Here is a 20,772-nt window from a genome sequence, read left to right as displayed (position 1 = left end):
GGCAGGTATGTTAAGTAAACCATTCTGGAAACAAATTACATGAGAAGCCAATCACTGAACAGCAGAATGTGTATTCCTGCAGTTAGGGTTTACTACAGGACCTGTTCAGATGCTGGAGAATAAAGGGATACAAATTGTGCTTCCCTGATGTGATTTGGGTCCCTAATCAAGAGAATTGTAGGAACTCTTAGCTTCAACCTTCTTAAAGTTACTTCAAAGAACTAAATTACTTCAATAACAGTTGAGAAGGAATGTATTAATAAGTGCTTTCTTCAAACAGGAAACCACTCCCAACCCCCAGCCTGCAGAAGAGGAGAAAACCGAGCCAGCACCCAGTCAGGAGGTTGCCAGCCCTGAACAGTATATTAAACATCCACTACAAAACAGGTACATATGAAGCATGACTGTGATTTGGCCAAAGACAGAAAAATGCCTGTGGCTTGACAGCTCTTGTTTACCTTATGTTCTATAGCAGTATTTTGAGAGTTCTCTGGGTTTTTTCAGTTTTTTTGCAGTGAGGTTGCAGAGGAAATAGAATGTGATCCAGTTGTTAATTCATTTTTTTCACATAATGCTATTACAGAAGCTGAAAATCTGTGCAAATTTTCATAATGCAGCCAGGTACTTGGAAAGAGCATGGCTTTGCTTTTAGCTGAAGACAAGCAGAGTTTTTCTTGGGTTTGTCTGGTGTATTTTAAGAGGCTGACACTGAGATGAAGTTGCCCAGCAGAACTGGAAAACTGGTAAATTAAGGTCCTAGTCTTAAAAATGTCTCATCATCATTTCTTACGATCTTACTCCTTCATGTCTTAGCCTTTTTTCTTCCTATTTGGAACTTAGAGCAGTAGAAGCTGTGTTTATCAGCCAAAGAGCATATTAGATTTCATCATGTAAGTGGTTGGTGTCTACAGTAATTGTTCTAATTATCTTTGGGAAGTACAGCAGAAGAAACGCTGTAGAAGTGCAAATGCACACATTTGTACCAGTGTGTCACTCTGAGGGGAAAAAATTGTAGAGCTCTCAAATTTTCCTTGTTAAGCAAAATAATTAAGCAGTAGTTAAATTATATTTAAAAGTTAGTGAAAAATCCAAGCCCTCTTAAAACTTCAGAAAGACCAGCGAGGAAGTAACTTTGTCCAAGTCAGCTGAAGCATTGGTGTGGAATGCCCAGTACTCAGTGTTGGTAGGAATGTGCTGCTCCAAAGCCAACCTTTTGCCACGTGGCACCTTTCTCCTTTTTTTTCTTGTTTGTTTGTGTGGAACAGGCATGGAAAACCATGCTGCACTGTAGTGCTGTGCTGTGTGCATCCCATTTTCCCTTGTGTCTTTCAACTTCCATCCTTCCTCTCTTTCCTCTAAGCACCTTGATTAAATTGGTACTGACACTCCTTTACAAGTGGTAGTGAGGCTATCACTGGAAAGGAATAAAGTTAAGGTTTGAAATGTCAGGAAAGGGTCTCAGAACAATAGATTGACACCTGGTGACTTAAAGTTTTCTGCTATGAGAAGATAAATCTACTGTAGTGCTGACCTGAGTGGTTTTGACACTGCTGAAACGATCAGGATGAAAAATAAGCCTGTTTGGTTAAATGCCTCATCAGTTATCCTCTTCCAGCATTTTATACAATGCTTTTTAGATCCAGAAAGTGCATCTTTGTGTGAAAGGTTCAATTTATAATGTGTAGAGATTCTTACTCAGCAGAGATGATGAATTTTTCCATTTAGGCTTGTCTTTACATATGCTGGATCTTGGAAAGATCAGTCTGTTTTTCCCAAGATTGTTGCCATTAGTGAGCTTAATGGTGCTTCCTAGTGTGTGAGTGCTTGGGAAACTTTCATGTGATCTATAGCTTTGGAGTGATATAATTAGCTTATGCAGCCTTTACAAGGAAATTACTGGACTGGGAGCTGTGCTTCTAGTCTGAATAGCTGATGTTGTTTTAGACCATAACCAGTTATTTGTAGTAGGGGATTACAGTTTAGCAGCAGCAGCAAGGGGAAACATCTGAGGCTCAGAGTCTTAGCAAAGTTCAAAAACTATTTGAAATATTTACCTGAACAGATTGATCACAGCTTGCTGTGATTCTTGTAATTGGAGCACAAATATTGTTGATCTGTAAAGAGTTCTCTTTGAGAATAGAATTTATCATGCACCTTATTGATGAAAACTGATCTCTAGATGATAATACCTTAAGATTTGCAATTGGTTTGGATATAGTAATACAAGTAGTGGTTTTAATACATTTTAATTTCTAGATGCTCTTATTTTGTTTTTCTTTAGATGGGCACTGTGGTTTTTTAAAAATGACAAGAGCAAAACCTGGCAAGCAAACCTTCGTCTTATCTCAAAGTTTGATACTGTTGAAGATTTTTGGGCGTAAGTAAAGATTTTTCAATCTGCATAATTCTGGGATTTGTTGGTAAAGCTCATGCCAAAGTTAAAACCCTCATAAAGTACTCCATTAACTGCAATTTTTTTTGTATAATCTGAAATACTTGCAAAATCACAGATGAGGTCTGTCTCATATGGTAGAATGTAAATTTTGAAAAAAATGAGTGGAGAAGCTCTTCATTCATGCTTTACATGCACATTGCCTTGCTGTAACACTGCAGCACTGCTTATATTCATATGTACATGACATACATGTAGAAAATTTTATTTGTGCAGTAGCTGTCTCGTAGTGACTTGCAAATTCTGGTGGCCAGCTGATTGTCACTCTCTTGGCCCCACGTTTTGTCCCTTGATTAAGTTCTCAGACTGCTGGCTCACATCACATGTGCCAGTGCCTGAATCTGATTAAGAGCATCCTTGAAAGAAGTTCATTTGTTAGAGGTTACAGAAGGAATGTCCTTCATTCTAAATTGAGGGACTGTGAAAGTAGGTAGGCTCCAAAAGCAGTAACAAGCCCTGTGAAGATAGCCCTGTGCTTTCCAGGCACTTGCTTCAGTCACATTCAAGTGGCTTACTTGCAAGATTTTGCCTGCCATAATGATGAAATACGGAGAAAATGCAAGTGACATGAAATTGAGAGTGAAAAAAGCATTATATATTTGATCTTAGTGTTTCATGCTACACTGAGTGGTTGGGATTCTTAAGGGTTTTTTCAATTTTTTTTGGATGTGATTAGCAAAGGTGAGAGTTGGTGTCTTAGCAGAATAATTAGGCCCATCGGTGTCCCATTAGCATCAACAAGGAAGAAAAATGCTTCAAGAATTTCAGTAACAGTTGTCACAGGGAGGGGGAATAGGCTTCTGGGCTTATAACCATCTTCCCCATTCCTACTGTGGGGATGGCTGATGGTTGAGTGAGCCCATAATTTGCAGGCTTGGGTTATGTGATGGGCAGCTAAATTGTGTGAAGCTCACTATTAAAGGTGGTTAAGGGTAAGTTTTTGAGCTCCTATAACCAAGATAGTCTTATGTAATTAAAAGAAGTACTTAATCTAGATGTCTGCAGTGAAGGTATAAAACCAGTCCCAAGCAGGTGAGAAGTTACACCTCCTGTGTGGTTGGACTGGGAAGTAGGTGTGTTGGTGTGGGGAGAAAATGCTACAGTTAAGGTGAATTTAAAGGAGGGAATGTCATAATCTTTAACTGACATTGTAAATTCCTGTACTTCATTTCTCATTGTTAGAATATCACAGTAATTAATTTTAGTTTTGGTGCTGAACCATGCCTGAGTGTTAGTTGGCCTTGGGCTGTAGGTTGCTGTATATGTGCAGGCCATTTCCTGAAGTCTGACCCTGCCAGTGCAGGGGGGGGAAAAGGTTCTATACTCTTCCTAGTGGAGGAGATCACATGTACTCATTTGATTATTTTTTTCTCTGAAATGCATAGTTGTAAATTTTAATTCAGAGTATATATTTTGTTTTGTTTTCTGTCATCTGTTCTTACCTTTGAGCCCTTAATTTCCCAGGCCTACAGCCTTCATACCTAGAGTACTGTGTTAAATAACGAAGTTTAATATTCATCCTAAAAGCACTATGCAGTGAGAGTAGCCTTAGAAATATAAACAATCACCCTCATTCCATGTATGTATATGTACAGAATACACATGTACACAACTCGCTGCCACAAAAGCTCAGTGAATTAGGTTCCTAACAATTTTGTTATAACTAAGTTTAAAAGAAGCATTGGTACAGGAGCCCCACAAGTGTTCATAAATTGGTTTCGATTCTGCTGCTTGAAGCCCAGAACATCTTAAAGTTCATGTTTTTTTACTGCTGAATTAGGGTTGCTTCTGAAATAACTTCATCGCTTCTTAATTTGGGGGGGGTGGTTATATGTCTGGAGCTGTTTCAGAATTTGTACTGTAACCTAATGCTTAGTGTTTAATCCTGCTTTTTTCCCTCCCATAGTTTATACAACCATATCCAGCTTTCTAGTAATTTAATGCCTGGTTGTGACTACTCGCTCTTTAAGGTATGCTTGCTAACCTTTTTTCTTCAGTTATGGATGTTGATGAATGGTTTTCTGACTAAGCAAGACACTGTCCAAATGTTTGACTTAAGACATGTAGGAACATGGTTGGGTGTGTCATAAAGCCGTTAATTTTTTCAGGAAGTCCCAAACACTTTGAAAATCAGGCTGTCACTAGTTCTGAAAATGCAAGTACTTGCTTTAATACACATCACAAAGTACATTTCAGTGTTACTGGTTTGTCTTCATTCTATGTTTTAGATGCTTGTGCAAATAATGAAGTGTAAATTTTTATAATATGAAAGGTTTTCCATCCCTGTCACTTGATGTGAGACGGGTTAAAATGTCTGTGGGAGGCAGCAATGTTCTCCAGTGTTCTTTATGGGTACTACTATCCAGATGCACAACACTGCTGTTAATTTTTACACTAGCAGTTAAATGCTGTATTACTTAAGTATGACATAGAAAATTGTACCTAGCACTGATACTCAAAACATGCTGAAAAAGTTTCCAAACTAGCGAATATGAAATACTGATGGGAATGTGTACATGAGCTCATGCCTCAACTGCAGTGGAGATTTGAGTTGGAGCTCTAAATTAAATCCTAACCTCTCTGAAGTGCTGCTAACACAGTCTTCTTTCCGGAATCAAATAACTAAATGGTCCCTGAAGTACTGGTGCCTGATTCCTCTTTTGCTTATAAAACATAGCCACAGGCTGGGACTCCTCAGCAGACTGTGTCCATCATTTGTAAACCCTAATGGCTTTGGGTAGTGAAGAGGTGGTGATGCTTGGGTTTGGGAAGGTAATGGTATTCTACCTGACTAAATGCGTGAGAAACCTGACTAGGGAATTTTAAGGAGGTTTGAGTATCTATGGATCATGGTTGTATTTCTTGAATGAATCCTAAGTTTGTGTTTGATCTATGTGATCTGTTCTGTGTTTACTTACCATCCAGCAGCAGTGATTTAATTATATAAGTGCATAGGGCAGGTATAGAATTGGCAGCTGTTGCAGGCTTCTGAGCAGGCTCTTGCTGTTGCCCTTCAGTCATGACCTTGCAAGAGTGCCTCTTAAAGGTGATGAAGTAGTTTGAGATCTGCAGCTGCCAGTAGGGGTGTTATATTTAAAATGAGCTGACACCACTCCATCCTGCATGTTGAACACTTAGTTTCCAGCCAAAGTTCTGCCATCCAGTTCTCTTAATGGACAGTTTTTGGCTGAATTTCTCTGTCTAGACAATTACTTGCTTTTTGAATGACTCTGAAGTGCAGCACAGCTAGTGGATATGGGATGACAATTGGCTGCTTTGCTGTATCAGCATATCTAGAGCCATTCATGCATTGGTAAAACATGAACCAGAACTTGCTTTGAAATGTTGTGTTGATTTTTTTTTTTTTTTTTTTTTTTTTTTTTTTTTTTTTTTGCCTTTGGCCCTGGCAGTTTAAACCCTCTTATTCTCACCCTTTGTGTGAAGGAAGATAATAAGAGAGACTGTCCAAGGTGTCTCTTTCAGGGAAATAATCTTTATGCGTAAGTGAAACACTTGGCTGATGTTGCACTGAGTCCAAGTCATAAAATAAGGACTCCAGATAAAATTAGCAGCTACGTTCTGGTTTCGTGCAGGGCAGAGTGGGTGGTTGCCTCAGGTTGATGGGGTTTTTTTTCATCTAATGGGTATCTAAGGTATTTTGTCTAGGCTGTGATTCTTCTGTAGAAATAAAAATTCATTAGAGAGTGCACTTGTTAAGCTTTTGGAGCTTTGGTACTGGTGTGAGACAGTATTTCTGGACAGGTATGTATCTTAAACTATACACTTTCTTCTTGATTTGTTATTTCAGTTATCACTGCCTTTTGGTTATTCTTTAGGAAAAATCGAGTCTGATTTAACTTCTGACCATTCTTTGCAGGATGGGATTGAACCCATGTGGGAAGATGAAAAAAACAAGCGAGGAGGACGATGGCTAATTACACTAAACAAACAACAGAGACGAAGTGACCTTGATCGCTTCTGGCTAGAGACAGTAAGCAGTATAGCCTGACTAGTTGCAGCTGAAGAATATTGCATTTGCATTAAAATGTTTTTAACTGGTTTGATCTTTGTGTTAGACTAGTCTTCTTATTTCTTGGCAGCAGTGTCCTGGAAGTTTTTATTGACAGGGTATATTTGAAACATTTTTTGGTAGCAATCCTTCATGTATTTGTGTTCTGTTGAGTACTCTGTTAAAGCAGGCAGCAACAGAGAGAATTCTGCAGGACAGAGCAGCCTTTTCCTGTGGAATGTACAGAATAACTGTCGAGCTGCTGTGAAAAGAATACACTGCTTGAGTGTAACTTGCAGATTTGGCTGATTAAATATATTTTGTTTTACAGATACTTTCAGAAGTGACTAATGTTAAGGTTTTGGCCTTGCTGAAACAAGGGACTTTAAGATTGATTTTTGTTCTTTCTGTATTTATCTTAACCCTAGGATAGGCAAGTAATAGCACATTCTTCCCGTGTGTACACTATAAAAATACATTTTTCCATTGCTGTGATCTCTGGAATAGATTTTTTTTTTAATGTTAAATCTATTTCTAGAGATTGTGGGCTGCACCAAACATGTTGCAGAAAAGGCAATGTCTGTATTGTCTAGGAACTGACTCAGAATCACCTAGGTGTGATCCAGATTTTAGGGGCATGGACTGCCGACAGGACAATGCACAGCAGTCTTAGCAAATCTGATATTTTTTCCTTTCTTGTGTGAGAGGCAAGAAGTACTTACACCCCTTTGAAAGAGAGAAGTGGCCTTCAGAATCACAGCAGAGGTGTGGAAAATAGCAACCTTGTAGGATCTTTCTAGTCCCTGTAGTTGTGATTTGAAGAAAGGATTGAGAGTGTTACACCATTAGGCAGTGTGACTGCACATGAGTAAATTAACATCTTGCTGCTTGCATTTGGCCTTTCCACCTACATATGTGTGAGTCCTGATTCTTAATAGCCATTACATATGGCTGGGAAATATGTAGACTTAAGGCTAGAGGGCTCTGCTTTTTGTTTAGCAGTGAACAGTGGCACAGAGCCTAAATACCCAAGTGACTGTGACATGTGCTCTAAAACAACCCTGTCACTTCCAGTTCCAGTAATCATATGTAACCAGTTTTCTCCAGTAAAAAACAAAGCCTCTTTTTATAACTCCTTTTGGAATATTTTTGTATTATAATATAATGGTCTTAACTGTTAACTAAACTTCATTTGAGGAGACTTTTTTTCCCTGTTGTGCAACATTGAAGAATGTATGTGACTGGTGTTTATTGAGCATGGTAGTTTCTTTGCTTCTGTGTGTACTAAGGCTGTCAATCAGTGTTTTGCATGTTTGTGTGTGGTTTAATCTTAACCATTTATGGTTTGCATTACTTGATGAGTGCACAGTGTGTAACATTTGCAGTATGTGCAGCCATACCTGATGTATTCATTAGCACACTTTGTCCTTTCTGTATTCCCTCGATGGAGCCAGGCTGTGTGCCTCTCATGGGTGCTGGAGGACCTGCTTTGTTCAAAAGTTGCAAGTGTGTTGAATTTCCAAATGTTACAGGTGATTCTGGAAAAGTGATATAATGGCAGTGTATTTAACATACTGTGCAAGTGAAGTAAACAAGTGTCCATTTGGAGATTAATACTTCAGCGTGGAGGAGGATTTTCAATTCAGCGTGGACTAGATGAATCTGTCTCAGCCACAGGAAAGGTTACCAGTTTTGACTCTCCGGATTGCTTGCTTTACAAGCTGCAAGTTGAGGATTTTGAATACCACTTTGACAGTCAGTGTGTTGTGCAGGGATGTGGCCCAGCTCAGTCTGTGTTCCTGAAGTACAGTGCCTTTACCAGTTCCAGACTTTACCATTAGGAGCCTGGAGGGAAGGATCTCGTGTTACATGTACACTTGTATTGGTGCACTTGCATTATACATTGTGCAGGATCATTGATTCCAGCTGCAGAGTTGATGGGAACTCTGAAGCTTCTTTGGACAGCACTTTTCATCTGGCTGCAGTCTGATTCACCTCTGAATTGACACACTTCAGCATTGAGGTTGAACCTTACATAGCTGATGTTGCCCAAATAGTTCTTCACAGGTTCTTCCTAGATAATAGATGGAAAAACACTTAAAATACTAGATTTGTCTACCTGTGTTAAATGTACTGGAGAAAGAACGCATTCCTTTAATTCTTTCCTTTAATTCTTAACCTTGTTTTGGATTGGGAGGACAGGGTGGGAGGCAGCACTGTGTAAATGAAAACTGTGTCCCAGCTTTCAGTTGGTGGGACAGGAGGAAGATGCCTGACTACAGCTGAGTTCATGTTCACTTGTAACATTTGGAACTTCAAGAAAACACTGCAATAAACAGAAAATGATTGCTGTATGGCAGGTGGCTATAGGCAGTAAAATATGGTATTCCTCAGTCCTTTGTGTACACTGAGTGCTTATGGAGCAAGATTCTGACTCTAAACTGCTGCTTTCTGTTTTCTAGCTGCTGTGCCTTATTGGGGAGTCGTTTGATGACTACAGTGATGATGTATGTGGTGCTGTTGTTAATGTTAGAACTAAGGGTGATAAAATAGCAATATGGACAACTGAATGTGAAAACAAGGATGCTGTTACACATATAGGGTAAGTAATGTGATGTGTGCCCTGAATATATAAAGTGCAACCATGCATTTAAAGCCAGTCAGCTTGGCAGAGAATACACTTCAGGCAAATGCAGCCTGCGCAGAGCTGTATCCCAAATTTAAGTAACTGTGCCAAATTAGTGTTATGGGGTAGTGTTTTTGTATGAGCATATTTGAGCACCTGCTTTGTACTGCTGCTGTAGCTTCATTGTAGCTTAGAAATGAAGAATTGAACACAAATCTTGGCAGAAGTTCTCATTTCACAGTGAGGTGTTGTAATTAATACCTGTTGATGTGCATTCTGTTGCAGTATGCCAAAGGTCAGTAGTCAGGAACAGTAGAACATTGATAAGATTATTTTTTTCAGCAAAGCAGTTCTTGCCAATAAGAGAGGAAAGGTGCTGTAAGTCTTAAGCACACAAGAATGTCCTTATATTTGAAAAAACTATGCAGTGTTGTGCTGTGAAACTCTACAGCTGTTTTCCCACCTTTTTGTCTCTGTTTAAGTACAAATAATAATGTGGAGACTCATGGGTTTTTTGACATGTGTAATAGCATGTTGTAGCCTTCATTCTGGTAAGCAACAGTAGTCATCTGAGATTATCATGAGTCTGGCACACAAGAATGTCCTTATATTTGAAAAAACTATGCAGTGTTGTGCTGTGAAACTCTACAGCTGTTTTCCCACCTTTTTGTCTCTGTTTAAGTACAAATAATAATGTGGAGACTCATGGGTTTTTTGACATGTGTAATAGCATGTTGTAGCCTTCATTCTGGTAAGCAACAGTAGTCATCTGAGATTATCATGAGTCTGTGTGCTCTGCCATAAGTCCTGCTTCCTGCTGAAGCTAGTGGATTCTTTATGCTGTAGTATTGGTGCTTCAGAATTACTTGCTGTTAAATTTGGACATTGTAGGCCACTTAACCTATGCAAACCAATGAAAATAGTTATCTTCCTGGTTTAGTGCATCTGTCTCAGGCCAAACTTGAGCTGTCAGGCATAGTAGCTTGCTAACATTTTTCACTTACTTGATAACTGACCTGACACATGCCTCGTTTGGGCCTTTAAGAATCTGGGTCTGCCTTATGCTGACAGTTTTATTATACAGGTATGCCCAAGCTTGAATGGTAAGTGCTTAACAAGAAACAAACAAACCTGTGGTACACAGTTCTACTGTTAACAGAATGTTGCAATAATCCTAGTAGGCATCAGAGAGCGTTAGAATCATCAAGGTTGGAAGAGACCTTTAAGATCATTAAGTCTAACTGTCCACACAGCACCACCTGTAACCCCTAAACCATATCACTCAGTGGCAGATCCAGATGCCTCTTAAACACCTCCAGGGATGGTGATTCCACCACCTCCCTGAGCAACCTATTCCAATGCCTGACCACCCTTAAAGTGAATTTTTTTCCCTGAATTTTTCAATCTGATTCTCCCCTGTCTCAGCTTGAAGGTATTTCCTCTAGGCCTCTCACTGCAGGCATAGCAGAAGAGACCAGCTCCCACCTCCCTACAACCTCCACTCAGGTAGCTGTAGAGAGCAGGGAAGTCATACCTGAGCCTCTTCTTGAGACTGAACTGATTAATCATTAACTAAGGAGCTAAGGTGACTCCTTTAGACAGCTGTGAGAAGGTTAAGATTTTTGCAAACTGAGACGAGGATTAAGGTAAGTTATGTCGACTACCAGTTGTCATATTGCCATAACCTCAAAGGCATCAAGCTTTTATTTAACAGTTAAAATTGGGGCAAGCTGTGGTGCTGTGAGCTGCTTCATTATGATTAGGGTAAGTTAACCCCCCCAGATTTGTGGGTTTGTTAAAAATCTGTAGTTGAACAAGATTGTTCTGTGGTTTAGTTGGAGCTTGTAGCTAGTACCATTAGTGGCTTGCATCTCATTTGCTCTGTTCTAAGGAGTACAGTGTGTGTGTGTCTAAGGGCATGTACTGCTGCCTCTTCAGACAAGATCCAAGCTGATTTTTCTTAAGGCTCCTGTTGAGTGTTTGACCCTGATCAGTGCCATGGGGGTCTGCTTCTATCAGTAGTTAAAGAAAATTGAGATGTATGTAGTGATAAAACCTGACTGTTCCAGGGAATTGCATTTTTACTGAGTTCAGGTGACTTACTGTCTCAGGAGTTTTGAAATCATGAACAATGACTTCTCTATAGCTGCTCTGTTTCTTTATGTGGAAATACAGCTTGCTGATAGTAGGGATACTCCATGAATGCAGTATAATCCCTACATTCTATATTTGTGTGGGCCTGTTAATTATGGGGTTTTTTGCAAGAGCTTGTCCTATTTTATATGGTAAGTCACTGTGCAAAAACTAAAAGAGGGCTTTAGGTGCAATATGCTAGAAAAATCATATTTGAAGTCCTTTATTCATGCTTGAGAAATTGTTTCTAAGTAGGCAACTCTTCTTGGTGTCAGCAGATCCTAAAAGCAGGTGTCCTGATACTAATTCCTTCCTAAGGACTTCGGTTAAAATGTTCTATTCTTTTTCTTTCCAGGAGAGTATACAAGGAAAGATTAGGACTTCCTCCAAAGATAGTGATTGGTTATCAGTCCCATGCAGACACAGCTACTAAGAGCGGCTCCACCACTAAAAATAGGTTTGTTATCTAAGAAGACATATTCTGAGTATTCTTTCATAGGAGACTGCGTCAAGCAATCGAGATTGGGAGCTGAACCAAAGCCTCTTCAAAAGCAGAGTGGACTACATTTAAATTTGATTTCCATCTAAATGTTGCTGAGATTTGTGAGAAGTCTGATTTGCCTTTGTCTTGTACTTCTGTGTTCAATTTTTCTATTTGGCTGAAGGTTACTTCATGACCAATCAGAATTTTAGTACACTTCACCCCCCAGATCCATAAATGTGTTTCTGGCCCACTCTGTAATAGCTTGGTAGAAACATTACTATTACAAAAAGAAGAATTCGTTTATCCACAGTATTCAGAAAAGAAGTTGCATTTCTGTACCTGCAGGAAATTACTCTGTTTTACACTTGCATTGTATGCAGTAACATTTTGCTGGTTTGGAAAAGAGTATGGTGCATACAGTTTTCTAGCAATTTTTTTATACAGCATCATCTTTGCTGTAACCTATGCTGATGGCTGCTAGATTAATTTATTTGTTTTCCCTATTTGGTAACATTAGTGATATTTTGATTTCAGTTGTGTTTGCTCATGTAACATTTGGTGAAGAATCTGGGAATATGACAAAGGTGGAATAAACGTCAATTTTGTGCATTCTTTGGTAATTTTTTGGTCTTTTTGAAACATCAAAAGCTTTTGCTACAAATTTATGCATTTCAGTCAAGTCAGTGATCTGTCTGTGTGATTTCTTAAACATAAATGTGGATTTTTTTTTTAATGTAATGCCATAATTTACATTCCTTACTAGAATTAGTATGTCTGGTTTTGTATCTTATGCTGTATTGTAACACTTTGTATTACTTAGGTTTTTTTGCTTTGGTTAAAATGGCTCAAGTAGAAAGCGGTCCCATTCATACTAAGACAGTGTACAAAACTGTAAATAAAATGTGTACAGTGAGTTGTCTTTCAGACAACTAGATTTGTCCTTTTATTTCTCCATCTAATAAGCAAGTATTTGTACCTCTTGTGACAAGGCAGTCTCTGCTGTGGCTTCTATTGTAGTGTCTTCCAAGAAAGATGAAGTCTGGAGCTATAGTCTGTTGACACTTTTAATAAATCTTAGATAGCACCCTAAATCCAAGTGAAATTCTATCCATGTGGCTGCTGTTGTTTCTTAGTGGTTGATCTAATTGATCCTGATTTGCATTGCTTCTCTTTTGACTGTTTTATGCCAGCCAAGAATTTCAAGGGTATATAGAAAGCTGTTTAGTGTCAGGTAGGAGCTACACTAAAAGTGCTTTAGTGAGTGATTCTGCTCTAAGGATATAATTTCTGTATGAAGTACAAGTAAAGCATCCTAGAGAGACATGAAAGTGTATGAGGATCTAGACAGTCTACTGTTACGTATGTCTTACGAAGTTTCGTTTCATTGTTTGAAAGTTGTGGGAGCTGTAAGTTTGCTTGACTTGCAGGATTGGGGGAAATTTTGAGGCTCATTGAGTTAACTTGTTTTGAGCGAAAGCTGAGTGGTGTTTTCTATTCATTTAAAGCAGAGCGTGTAGCAGAATCGATGCTTCATTGCTAATTTCATGGGTTTTAGCATGCAATGTTCCTGCAGATCTTCCCAGGGCTGTGTAGCCCTTCTTCAGTTCAGGGTTAGGGCAGGTGCTTATTGGGGTTTTGATCTTAGTGGTAACTCCTTAAGGCCAGTTTAGTCACTGTGGCAGTGAAGCTTCAGTTGAATCTGACTGATTAAGGCACTGAGGTGTTTCTGTGTTCTCAAGTAGACTTGAACACTTTTCTTGCACATTTTATCAGAAATGTGTGTCCTAAGGAGCATATCAGACCATACCAAAAATGTCTGGTTCATTATTATGAGTGTTTAATAGAAACACAATAGGCATCTGTATCTAATCGGACTGTTACTTCATTCTGGATTATTAACCAGGATAGCTGTTAGGTGTGGAGAGAGCTATTTGGCTGTTGTGTGCTGGTTTCTGTGAACTCTGGTCTAACTGGTTGCCTGTTGTGATTCTGCAGGTGTGCAAAGCAGTTCAGGTTTGTTTAATAGAACCATTCACAGTAGAATATAGCAGCAGTCCCTGCCTATTTTTCAGCTCATCATCTCTGCACTTAAAGTGAGCTTTTTTTTGAACTAAATTTCTCTGAAGTGTTTGTTCTATATCATCAGCCTTATGCTAAGTAGTGTTTCTAAAGGCTTTGGTATTTCTGAATAAAGCAGTAATGCTTGCATGGATGGAAGGTAAAGATGAGTCAGCTTCCTGAGTGGTGATGTTAGCTGGTCTCTGTAACTCAGGAGCAGCGTGGCCAGGCTCACTGACAGGAGTGGTGTTCACACATGTGTGTAAAGAGCACTGAGCTTAGCCTGAGTGTGGTTGTGAGAAGTCCATAATACTGCTTGTGCTTAGTTTCACTACAAGACTGACTGGAATATTATTACTTATGGTAGCAACATTTTGTTCATCTAGAAAAGTGATTAATTTTGTTGATTTTTTTTTTTTTTCCCCTGTGGTTTCAGGTTGTTGAGCCTGACCTATTTAAGCAGCCAGCTGACTGGCACTGCAATATGAAAACTGTAGCCAGGTTGATTTTGAGGCTCTTTGCTGCTCACTTAGTAGCAACTAATGCTTCTAGAAGACTTGATTGGAAATTAGTTGGCATACTTACTTTATCAAACATATAACCTATGCCTTTAATTCATTGTTAGAAGCAGCAAATGACCATGAACCTCATTTGTGCTGCATACTGACCTTCCTCTGATTATAGTGGTGTAGTTTGTATGTCTGCTATGGGAGAAAGCTGAGAGCTCTCTGTTCTGCATATTGATACAAGAGCCACAGGCTCGTGAGGGGGAAAAAGCAGTAAATGTTTAAGTATCTAGTGTTGGTGGGAAATACTCCAGTGTCATAATCTCCCAGCTAGAGGGGTGGAGCCATTGTCAGTGTGTGGTTTCAGTAAGCCTGAGAAGACTAAAAGAGTAAATGTCTGAAGCATCTGTTAAGGAGTTGGTTTTATGTGGTGCAAAAGCAGCAGAGCAAGGAAACAAAGCAGAAACTTGCTGTGTTTGAAGAGGTGTGAGAATGTGCCAAAATGCAGCCTGTGAAGGAGGGATAACAAATGAGGCATATGTCAACTAAGTCTTGGGCTGTGCAATGCTTTCTATTGTCACTTCCTGTTTGTCCTGCTGTGCTGTCACTGTCTTGTGTTTCAGGCTCTCTCTAGCTCAGGAAACTCAATGTTTCCCAAATTCTGGAAACTGGGAATAGCAGCTTTTAGGCAAGCTTGGACTTCCATCCTACCTAATGAAATCTTTTCCTATTGAAATGCTTGGAAAAAGTACTCTGGACTCCATGGGACCCTTACCAAAAGGGAAAAAAAATTAAAAATTGTATTTCAGCCTAGAAAAGCAACATGGATCTTCCCTGTGATATATGACCTCCCTTGTTGTCAAGAAACTTTATTTTTGAGTCTAGGCCTGATGGTTATAAAACTGGATTTTAAGAACATCTTGCACTGAAGTAATAAACCAAATAGTTTGATAGTTAAACCCATAAAGCTTTCAGACTGCCTGGCACTTCACTCTTAGATGACTTTGCCCTCTTAGGAACAGTTACTGGTTTCTGCAAAATTTTTGTGAGTAGGCTTTTAATTTTTTTTAAATTTTTTTTTTATTTGTGCCTTTTCACATTGGGCAAGAAACAGACAAATGCAAAGTACATCACCAGTTAAACCTATTTCACTTAAGAGACATTTCATTCCTGCCTGTCCAAATCAGTCTTAGAGAGCAGAAGTGCAGAGCATGTTAGCAAGCAGTGTGGAGCCACTCCTGTCAAATGCTTCTGCTGGATCTCTCCATCATCAGTTCTAAGCTCCAGAAGCTGTTAAATCTTGAAGAGTTACTGGTTTGATCTCATTGTGGGACACCTGTTCACTGTAGCTGCTTGAACAGATTTTCTGCCTTTTGGCTCCTAAAGTTTTGTATTCCAGCAGAATTTGTTTTCAGGCATCTGTCTGGCTCTGGTGCCTGCAGCAAAGCCTTTAATAAGCACTTAAATTCCTTCCCCTGTGACAAAACCCACAGTCCCTCCTGCTCTTGCTGGGTGGCTGCCTGGCATTTTCCCAGAAGACTGGGATGCCCTCCTAGCCTTCCTCTTTGGAAATAAAGCAGGTTCTGATGTCTGGAGCTAAACTGGAGTTCTGGCTGCACACATGGCAATTGTTATGCTTCCCAGCATTGACTTGTTATTTGGTGTGATGCCTTAAATGTAAAAACATCCTAGCTGAAGTCTGTCTCTTGGTATCAGTTTGCCTGCTAACCAAACGTAACTCAGAATTTTTTTCTTTTATTCCCTGCTAGTACTGAGTGTGTGACAAGCTTGGCTATGAAATTTGGGGTTTATGGCTGTGTAGGGTCTGTGACTGCCTGTGCTTTTTTTGTCTCCGTTTTTCTAAATCCTGATACTTTTCAAGCCTTATTAAAACATGTTTAATAAAAAGAAAAATTACACTGAATCTAGTCACTGCTTTTTTAGTCACTGTGATACCATGGAGAATTCCAGGTGTTGCTAAACCCAGATAAAGACTGTGTGTGACTTCTTTGGCATATTAATCTGCTTATGGGATTTCATTTTTTTATCTTTAGCCATGTAAGTATGATAATAGTGAAAATGATACTTGAAAGTGTGTGTGAATATATCGTATATAAAGCAAAAATGACTCATCTATTTTTTCTATTTTTTCAAAGTAGAAAACTGTTTTATTATTTCTAAAAGGTTTATTTGACTCTCTGTAAGGAATTATTAGATTTTGCTTACAATAGGTAGTTCAGATCAATCTTTTTTCCTATGTTGTGCCTATTAATGTTATCAAAGAGTTGGAGCCAACCTTGTAGGAAAGGTTTGGCATTCTTTGAAGTAAAGCTGTTTTTTGAGCCTTATCTTCCTCCATATGTACAGGGTAGCTTATCCTAGTGCATCTCACCCTGAGCCGGACAAATACGCAGAAAATACTATGGAAATTTGGAAGGTACTACTTTATTTCTGTAGCTTGAATGAAAATAAAGTTTCTGAGGAACTAATGTCTCAGCTTCTTGACTCTGTATGGGATTTAAAGAAATGCAGCTCAAAGATAAATGAGCATGGAACTACTTTGAAATGTGTTCTTTCTTCAGTTTGGAGCCTGTGTGTAGCTGGAGCTCCTGCAGCTCACCCACAGCTCTGCCTTGTGCTAAACAGAACTGGAGTGACATCATGGCAAAAGCACTGCTTGCTCTGCCCTTGTCTGCCACAGTTCCCACAGTGGGAATGGTCTAGATGTGTTGGTGTAGTGGTAGCAGCTAGCAGGAAATTGCAGATGAACTAATAGGAGCTCCTGTTGTGCCACCCCACTGATGTCAAACAGCTGGAGACAGTGCCCTGGCCTTGCAGCTGGAGTTTTGATCTGTCTGTGCTACCTACCCAGCGTGGGCTTCAGTGCCAGAAGGCAACTGTCTCTGTAGGTATGTTCATGCACAGCTGTGCACTGAATGCTGGAGGTTGTTTTTGTTAGAAAACTGGATGTTTGACTCTGCTGTAAACTGATGTCACTGTATGGCCTCAGTTCATCTCATGGTTTGAAGCAGGAGTGTTCCTGTGTAGTGAGGAAATGATAACCACAGACATCCAGAGGTGGAGATGCTTCAAAGTTTCCCTGGACCTGGAAAAATCTGTCCTTGAGCTCATTCCTTAAGAGCAAGGAAGAAATATCTGTAGGCTGTTCTCTGGGGACAGATGTATTCCAGTTTGGTTGGGTAAAAAAAAAAAAAGGCCTTTTAAGCCTTTATTGCTTCATCAATAGAAGTGTCTGTCCCCTGTACACACCACCCAGGCACAGGTGAGATGGGGAACAAGGGCAGAACTGAGGTTTGATTTTCCTCAGGCCATGAGGGTCTTTCAAAGGTAATTTGGAGAGAAATAAAATTCGATGGCTAGATTCAAGCACCGACAGTTTTATGTTATTTTAAGGTAATTTTCCTTTGCAAGGTCCTGGTATTCCTTTAATTATCACTAAATTAACTCCAAATCCTCATTGTTCTCTAAAGTTTAGGAATGGGACTAGGCCATATGAATTTGTCTCATTTTTACCTTCATTAAACTGGTGATTTACCAATGTTTGGGGGAGTTTGTAATAGCCATGTGGACTAGTCATAAGTTGTAACCACAGTAACTTGGGGCAATGTATTGCAAAAAATAAAGTTTCCATGGGAGTATGAATGACTTCTATGGAATAGATGGTTCTTTCACATTTGTGTGAAATTTGAAAGTGATGCCAAGGGAAGAATTGGATTTTTCTAACAGATCTGATGCTTTTCCTTGGCCGTTCTTTCTTGACAGACTGGGTGCTGTCCAGCTGTCCCTCTGCAGCTGTGCAGCAGGTCTCTCCACAGCAGGAGTGGTGGGCATTGCTGAGGGGAACACCCAGCCTCAGAGGCAGCTCTCAGCACCTGAGAGAGAGCTGCTTCTCTTCTGGAAGTTTTTGGTGTGGGTGCTATCAGTTATCTTCAGGAAGCTCCAGGATTTTGAGAGATGAGGTTTTCACTTCTACCTTCCAAGGTAATCCCCAACTGTACTTGTATTACAGGGTAAAAACATGCTCCTGGTTCTGTGCACTTGATGTTGTTGCTCTAACCCTGTCACTTGGTGTGGTTTTCAAGATTGTGGTACAGTCCAGGATGAGTATTCATGTGAAATCCTAGGTATTCTGCCAGAACAGGATTATTTCTGGATTGAATACGACCCAAACAACCTTTCCTCACTTATATTCTTGAGGCTACATCTCAATTGCACTGAAGTGGTATTGCTTAGGGTCACCTCTAGTTAAATTACCCTGTGAGGCAACTCAGTCCTGCACTTGGCTTTAAAGTGTTTCTAGGTTAGAACAAGAGAGCCTTGGCATTTTGGAAATGCTGTAGTGTATATACTTCATGATAATACGGGGAAGCTTCAACTATGGCCCAGATCTGCATTTCTGCCCCCTAAAGGAAGCAGTTCCTGGAATTTGCAGCAGAATTGACATGTGTCAGGAAGGGAATAAATTGCCTTGGCAGTGTGGGGTGTTTGTGGTGAGATCACTTGCTGACTGTGCCTTGCAATGCTGGGCCTAGAGTTTGTAAGGTTTGTACAGATGCTTAACTATGCCTGAAAATGCTTCTGTGTTAAAAACATGGATTCTTTCCTATGTTGTGTCAGTTTTGAGAGGCTTTATTTTTGCCTATTTTACACCAGGTTCTGAGGATTTCCCCAGGATTGTTGAGCTGCACTGAATGGTAACTGTTGGCAACATCAGAGTGCCAAAATTTTGAACAGTTCTGGAATACCATGTTGATTTATGTGCCTGCATGCTGGCTGCAGCTAGGAAGCAAGAAGAGAGAAGAGCTTCCTAGCTGCCTGATGCATCTATTTAGGGTTGGGTTGTGTTTGTTTTTTTTCCCAAAGCTGAGCTGTGTTGTTTAAGTGGAGAGTGTACATAGTTGTGGTAGCCTTACAGTTGTGCCCATTATTATCTCCCTGGGGGTGATGGCCAGCAGCAGATAGAGGAGCAGCCTCACAGGAATCTACCAAAGGGCAGCGAAACTGGTACTCAAAAGTGACTGAGCTACTGGCACAGTGAAACAGCCCCTGGATCTGAAGAGGTCAGCCCAAAAGACTGTTAAAATCTGTACGTTTTGTCCTAAACATTTTAGTTCCTTCTTTCCATAGGTCTGAGCTGAAATACCTCAGAAAATTAACCTTTGAAGGAAACATTTCTTACCTTGCTGTGCCTGTTTGAGAGAGCAGTGTAAGCTGTGCTCGCACTATTGGCACAGCTTTGCTGAAGTAGCAGAAGCTGTTGGTGTGAGGTGCAGCAGCACAGTGCTGCTCTGCACAAGAGGAGCTATGTGCAGAGCATGTTTACACCAGCCAGAGTGCCTCAAGCACTGAGCTTTTCCCAGCTGCCTTTGCTGTGCTCTTTATCCTCAGGTAGTCTTTTGCTTAGTTGAAATGCAGCTGCTGGGCTGTAAGCAGTCAAAAGGCCTGTACTGGCTGTGAAGTTCCAGAATAGCTCAGAGGCATGGTATGTGTGAGCTGTTCCTTACCTTGTAATGGCATTAGGGGGTGGATGAATTGTGCTGTAGTTTTTGTGCCAATGTATCCAGCAAGAAAGTGTCATCTTATCATTAATTTGAGAGAGAAAATAAGTGTTCATGATGGTGACGAAGAAAAAATGAAGGCAGCTGAGCCAAAGCATTTCCCTGGGCCTTGGGCAGATGCTGAATCTGAAATCAGGCATGATAGAAATTGAACAAGTTTTACAACTCCTCCTCCTTTATCAGCATCGAGTGCTTTTGATGCAGCAGCTGCTCTGTGAGGTGACTTACTGTACATGTAACAGTGTTATCAGTTTTGTACCTTAATGCAATGTTTGGGGGTTTTCCAGTTCACCTGATGCTGCTCCCTTACTAAAGCAGACAGAAATTGGACTTTCTGAAATGGTTTTGTTGGACAGGGCAGTCAGTATTTTCCAGTTTGTAGTCTGAGCTCTTCATTGAGCCTTGAGACAATTGACTGTAAAGGCCTTTGAACCGCAGAAGACTCAAGGAGGTGTAAATAAGCTTGAAGTTCTGTGCAACAAAGTCCCTGTGTCAACATCAACACTCAACCAGACAAGAAAAGGCTTTTGCTCTCTGGGCTGAGTTTGCCCCTAGCATAGTCCATTGTTCTCCTCAGGTGTTAGCAGATGGCTCTGGGGTGACAGGGAGGTAGGAAAGGCACAGAAAAACAAGATTCTGTCCCTTCCTCATAGTTTGCCAAAGTCTGTCCTGGTCTTCATTTCTCTATGGGGAGTGCTGGGGTAGAAAATGCAATCCATGAGCTTCCCTACCTGTCTTCTATCTTTGTCCTTGTGATATTTTACAGAGAAAAAACTCAATTGAGTTTGACATCATCTAGAAAGGGAAACAATTCAGATAAGCTGCTACTTAAATCTTTTGTTGCAGTCATTTAGTGAGCCCTAGTGATTTTTTTATATTTTTTTGCAAGTATCAGTGAAGACTCACAACTGAGTTCTTGTCTTCA

At 40.0% G+C, this 20,772-nt stretch overlaps 1 protein-coding gene across 1 annotated transcript; it reads left to right on the top strand.

Annotated features, from left to right (window-relative positions):
• Positions 1 to 260: 260 nt before the first annotated feature.
• Positions 261 to 12,313, top strand: EIF4E (eukaryotic translation initiation factor 4E). The gene is made up of 6 exons (XM_009078464.1): positions 261 to 387; positions 2,282 to 2,377; positions 4,359 to 4,422; positions 6,330 to 6,443; positions 8,924 to 9,063; positions 11,576 to 12,313. The coding sequence occupies exons 3-6, from the start codon at positions 4,393 to 4,395 to the stop codon at positions 11,688 to 11,690; spliced, it is 399 nt and encodes a 132-aa protein (XP_009076712.1). The 5' UTR covers positions 261 to 387; positions 2,282 to 2,377; positions 4,359 to 4,392; the 3' UTR covers positions 11,691 to 12,313.
• The last annotated feature ends 8,459 nt before the right edge of the window (positions 12,314 to 20,772 follow it).

Source organism: Acanthisitta chloris, unplaced genomic scaffold (genome assembly GCF_000695815.1).
Source record: "Acanthisitta chloris isolate BGI_N310 unplaced genomic scaffold, ASM69581v1 scaffold18247, whole genome shotgun sequence".
NCBI lineage: Eukaryota > Metazoa > Chordata > Aves > Passeriformes > Acanthisittidae > Acanthisitta > Acanthisitta chloris.
Note: the sequence above shows the minus strand (reverse complement) of the source record. Positions and strands in the feature narration are given on the sequence as shown.

Coding starts and splice junctions, on each gene's coding strand:
- EIF4E (XM_009078464.1), top strand. CDS start 4,393: ATGCCTGGTTGTGACTACTCGCTCTTTAAG. Junction 6,444..8,923: donor ATCGCTTCTGGCTAGAGACA/GTAAGCAGTATA, acceptor TCTGTTTTCTAG/CTGCTGTGCCTTATTGGGGA. Junction 9,064..11,575: donor GATGCTGTTACACATATAGG/GTAAGTAATGTG, acceptor TTTTCTTTCCAG/GAGAGTATACAAGGAAAGAT.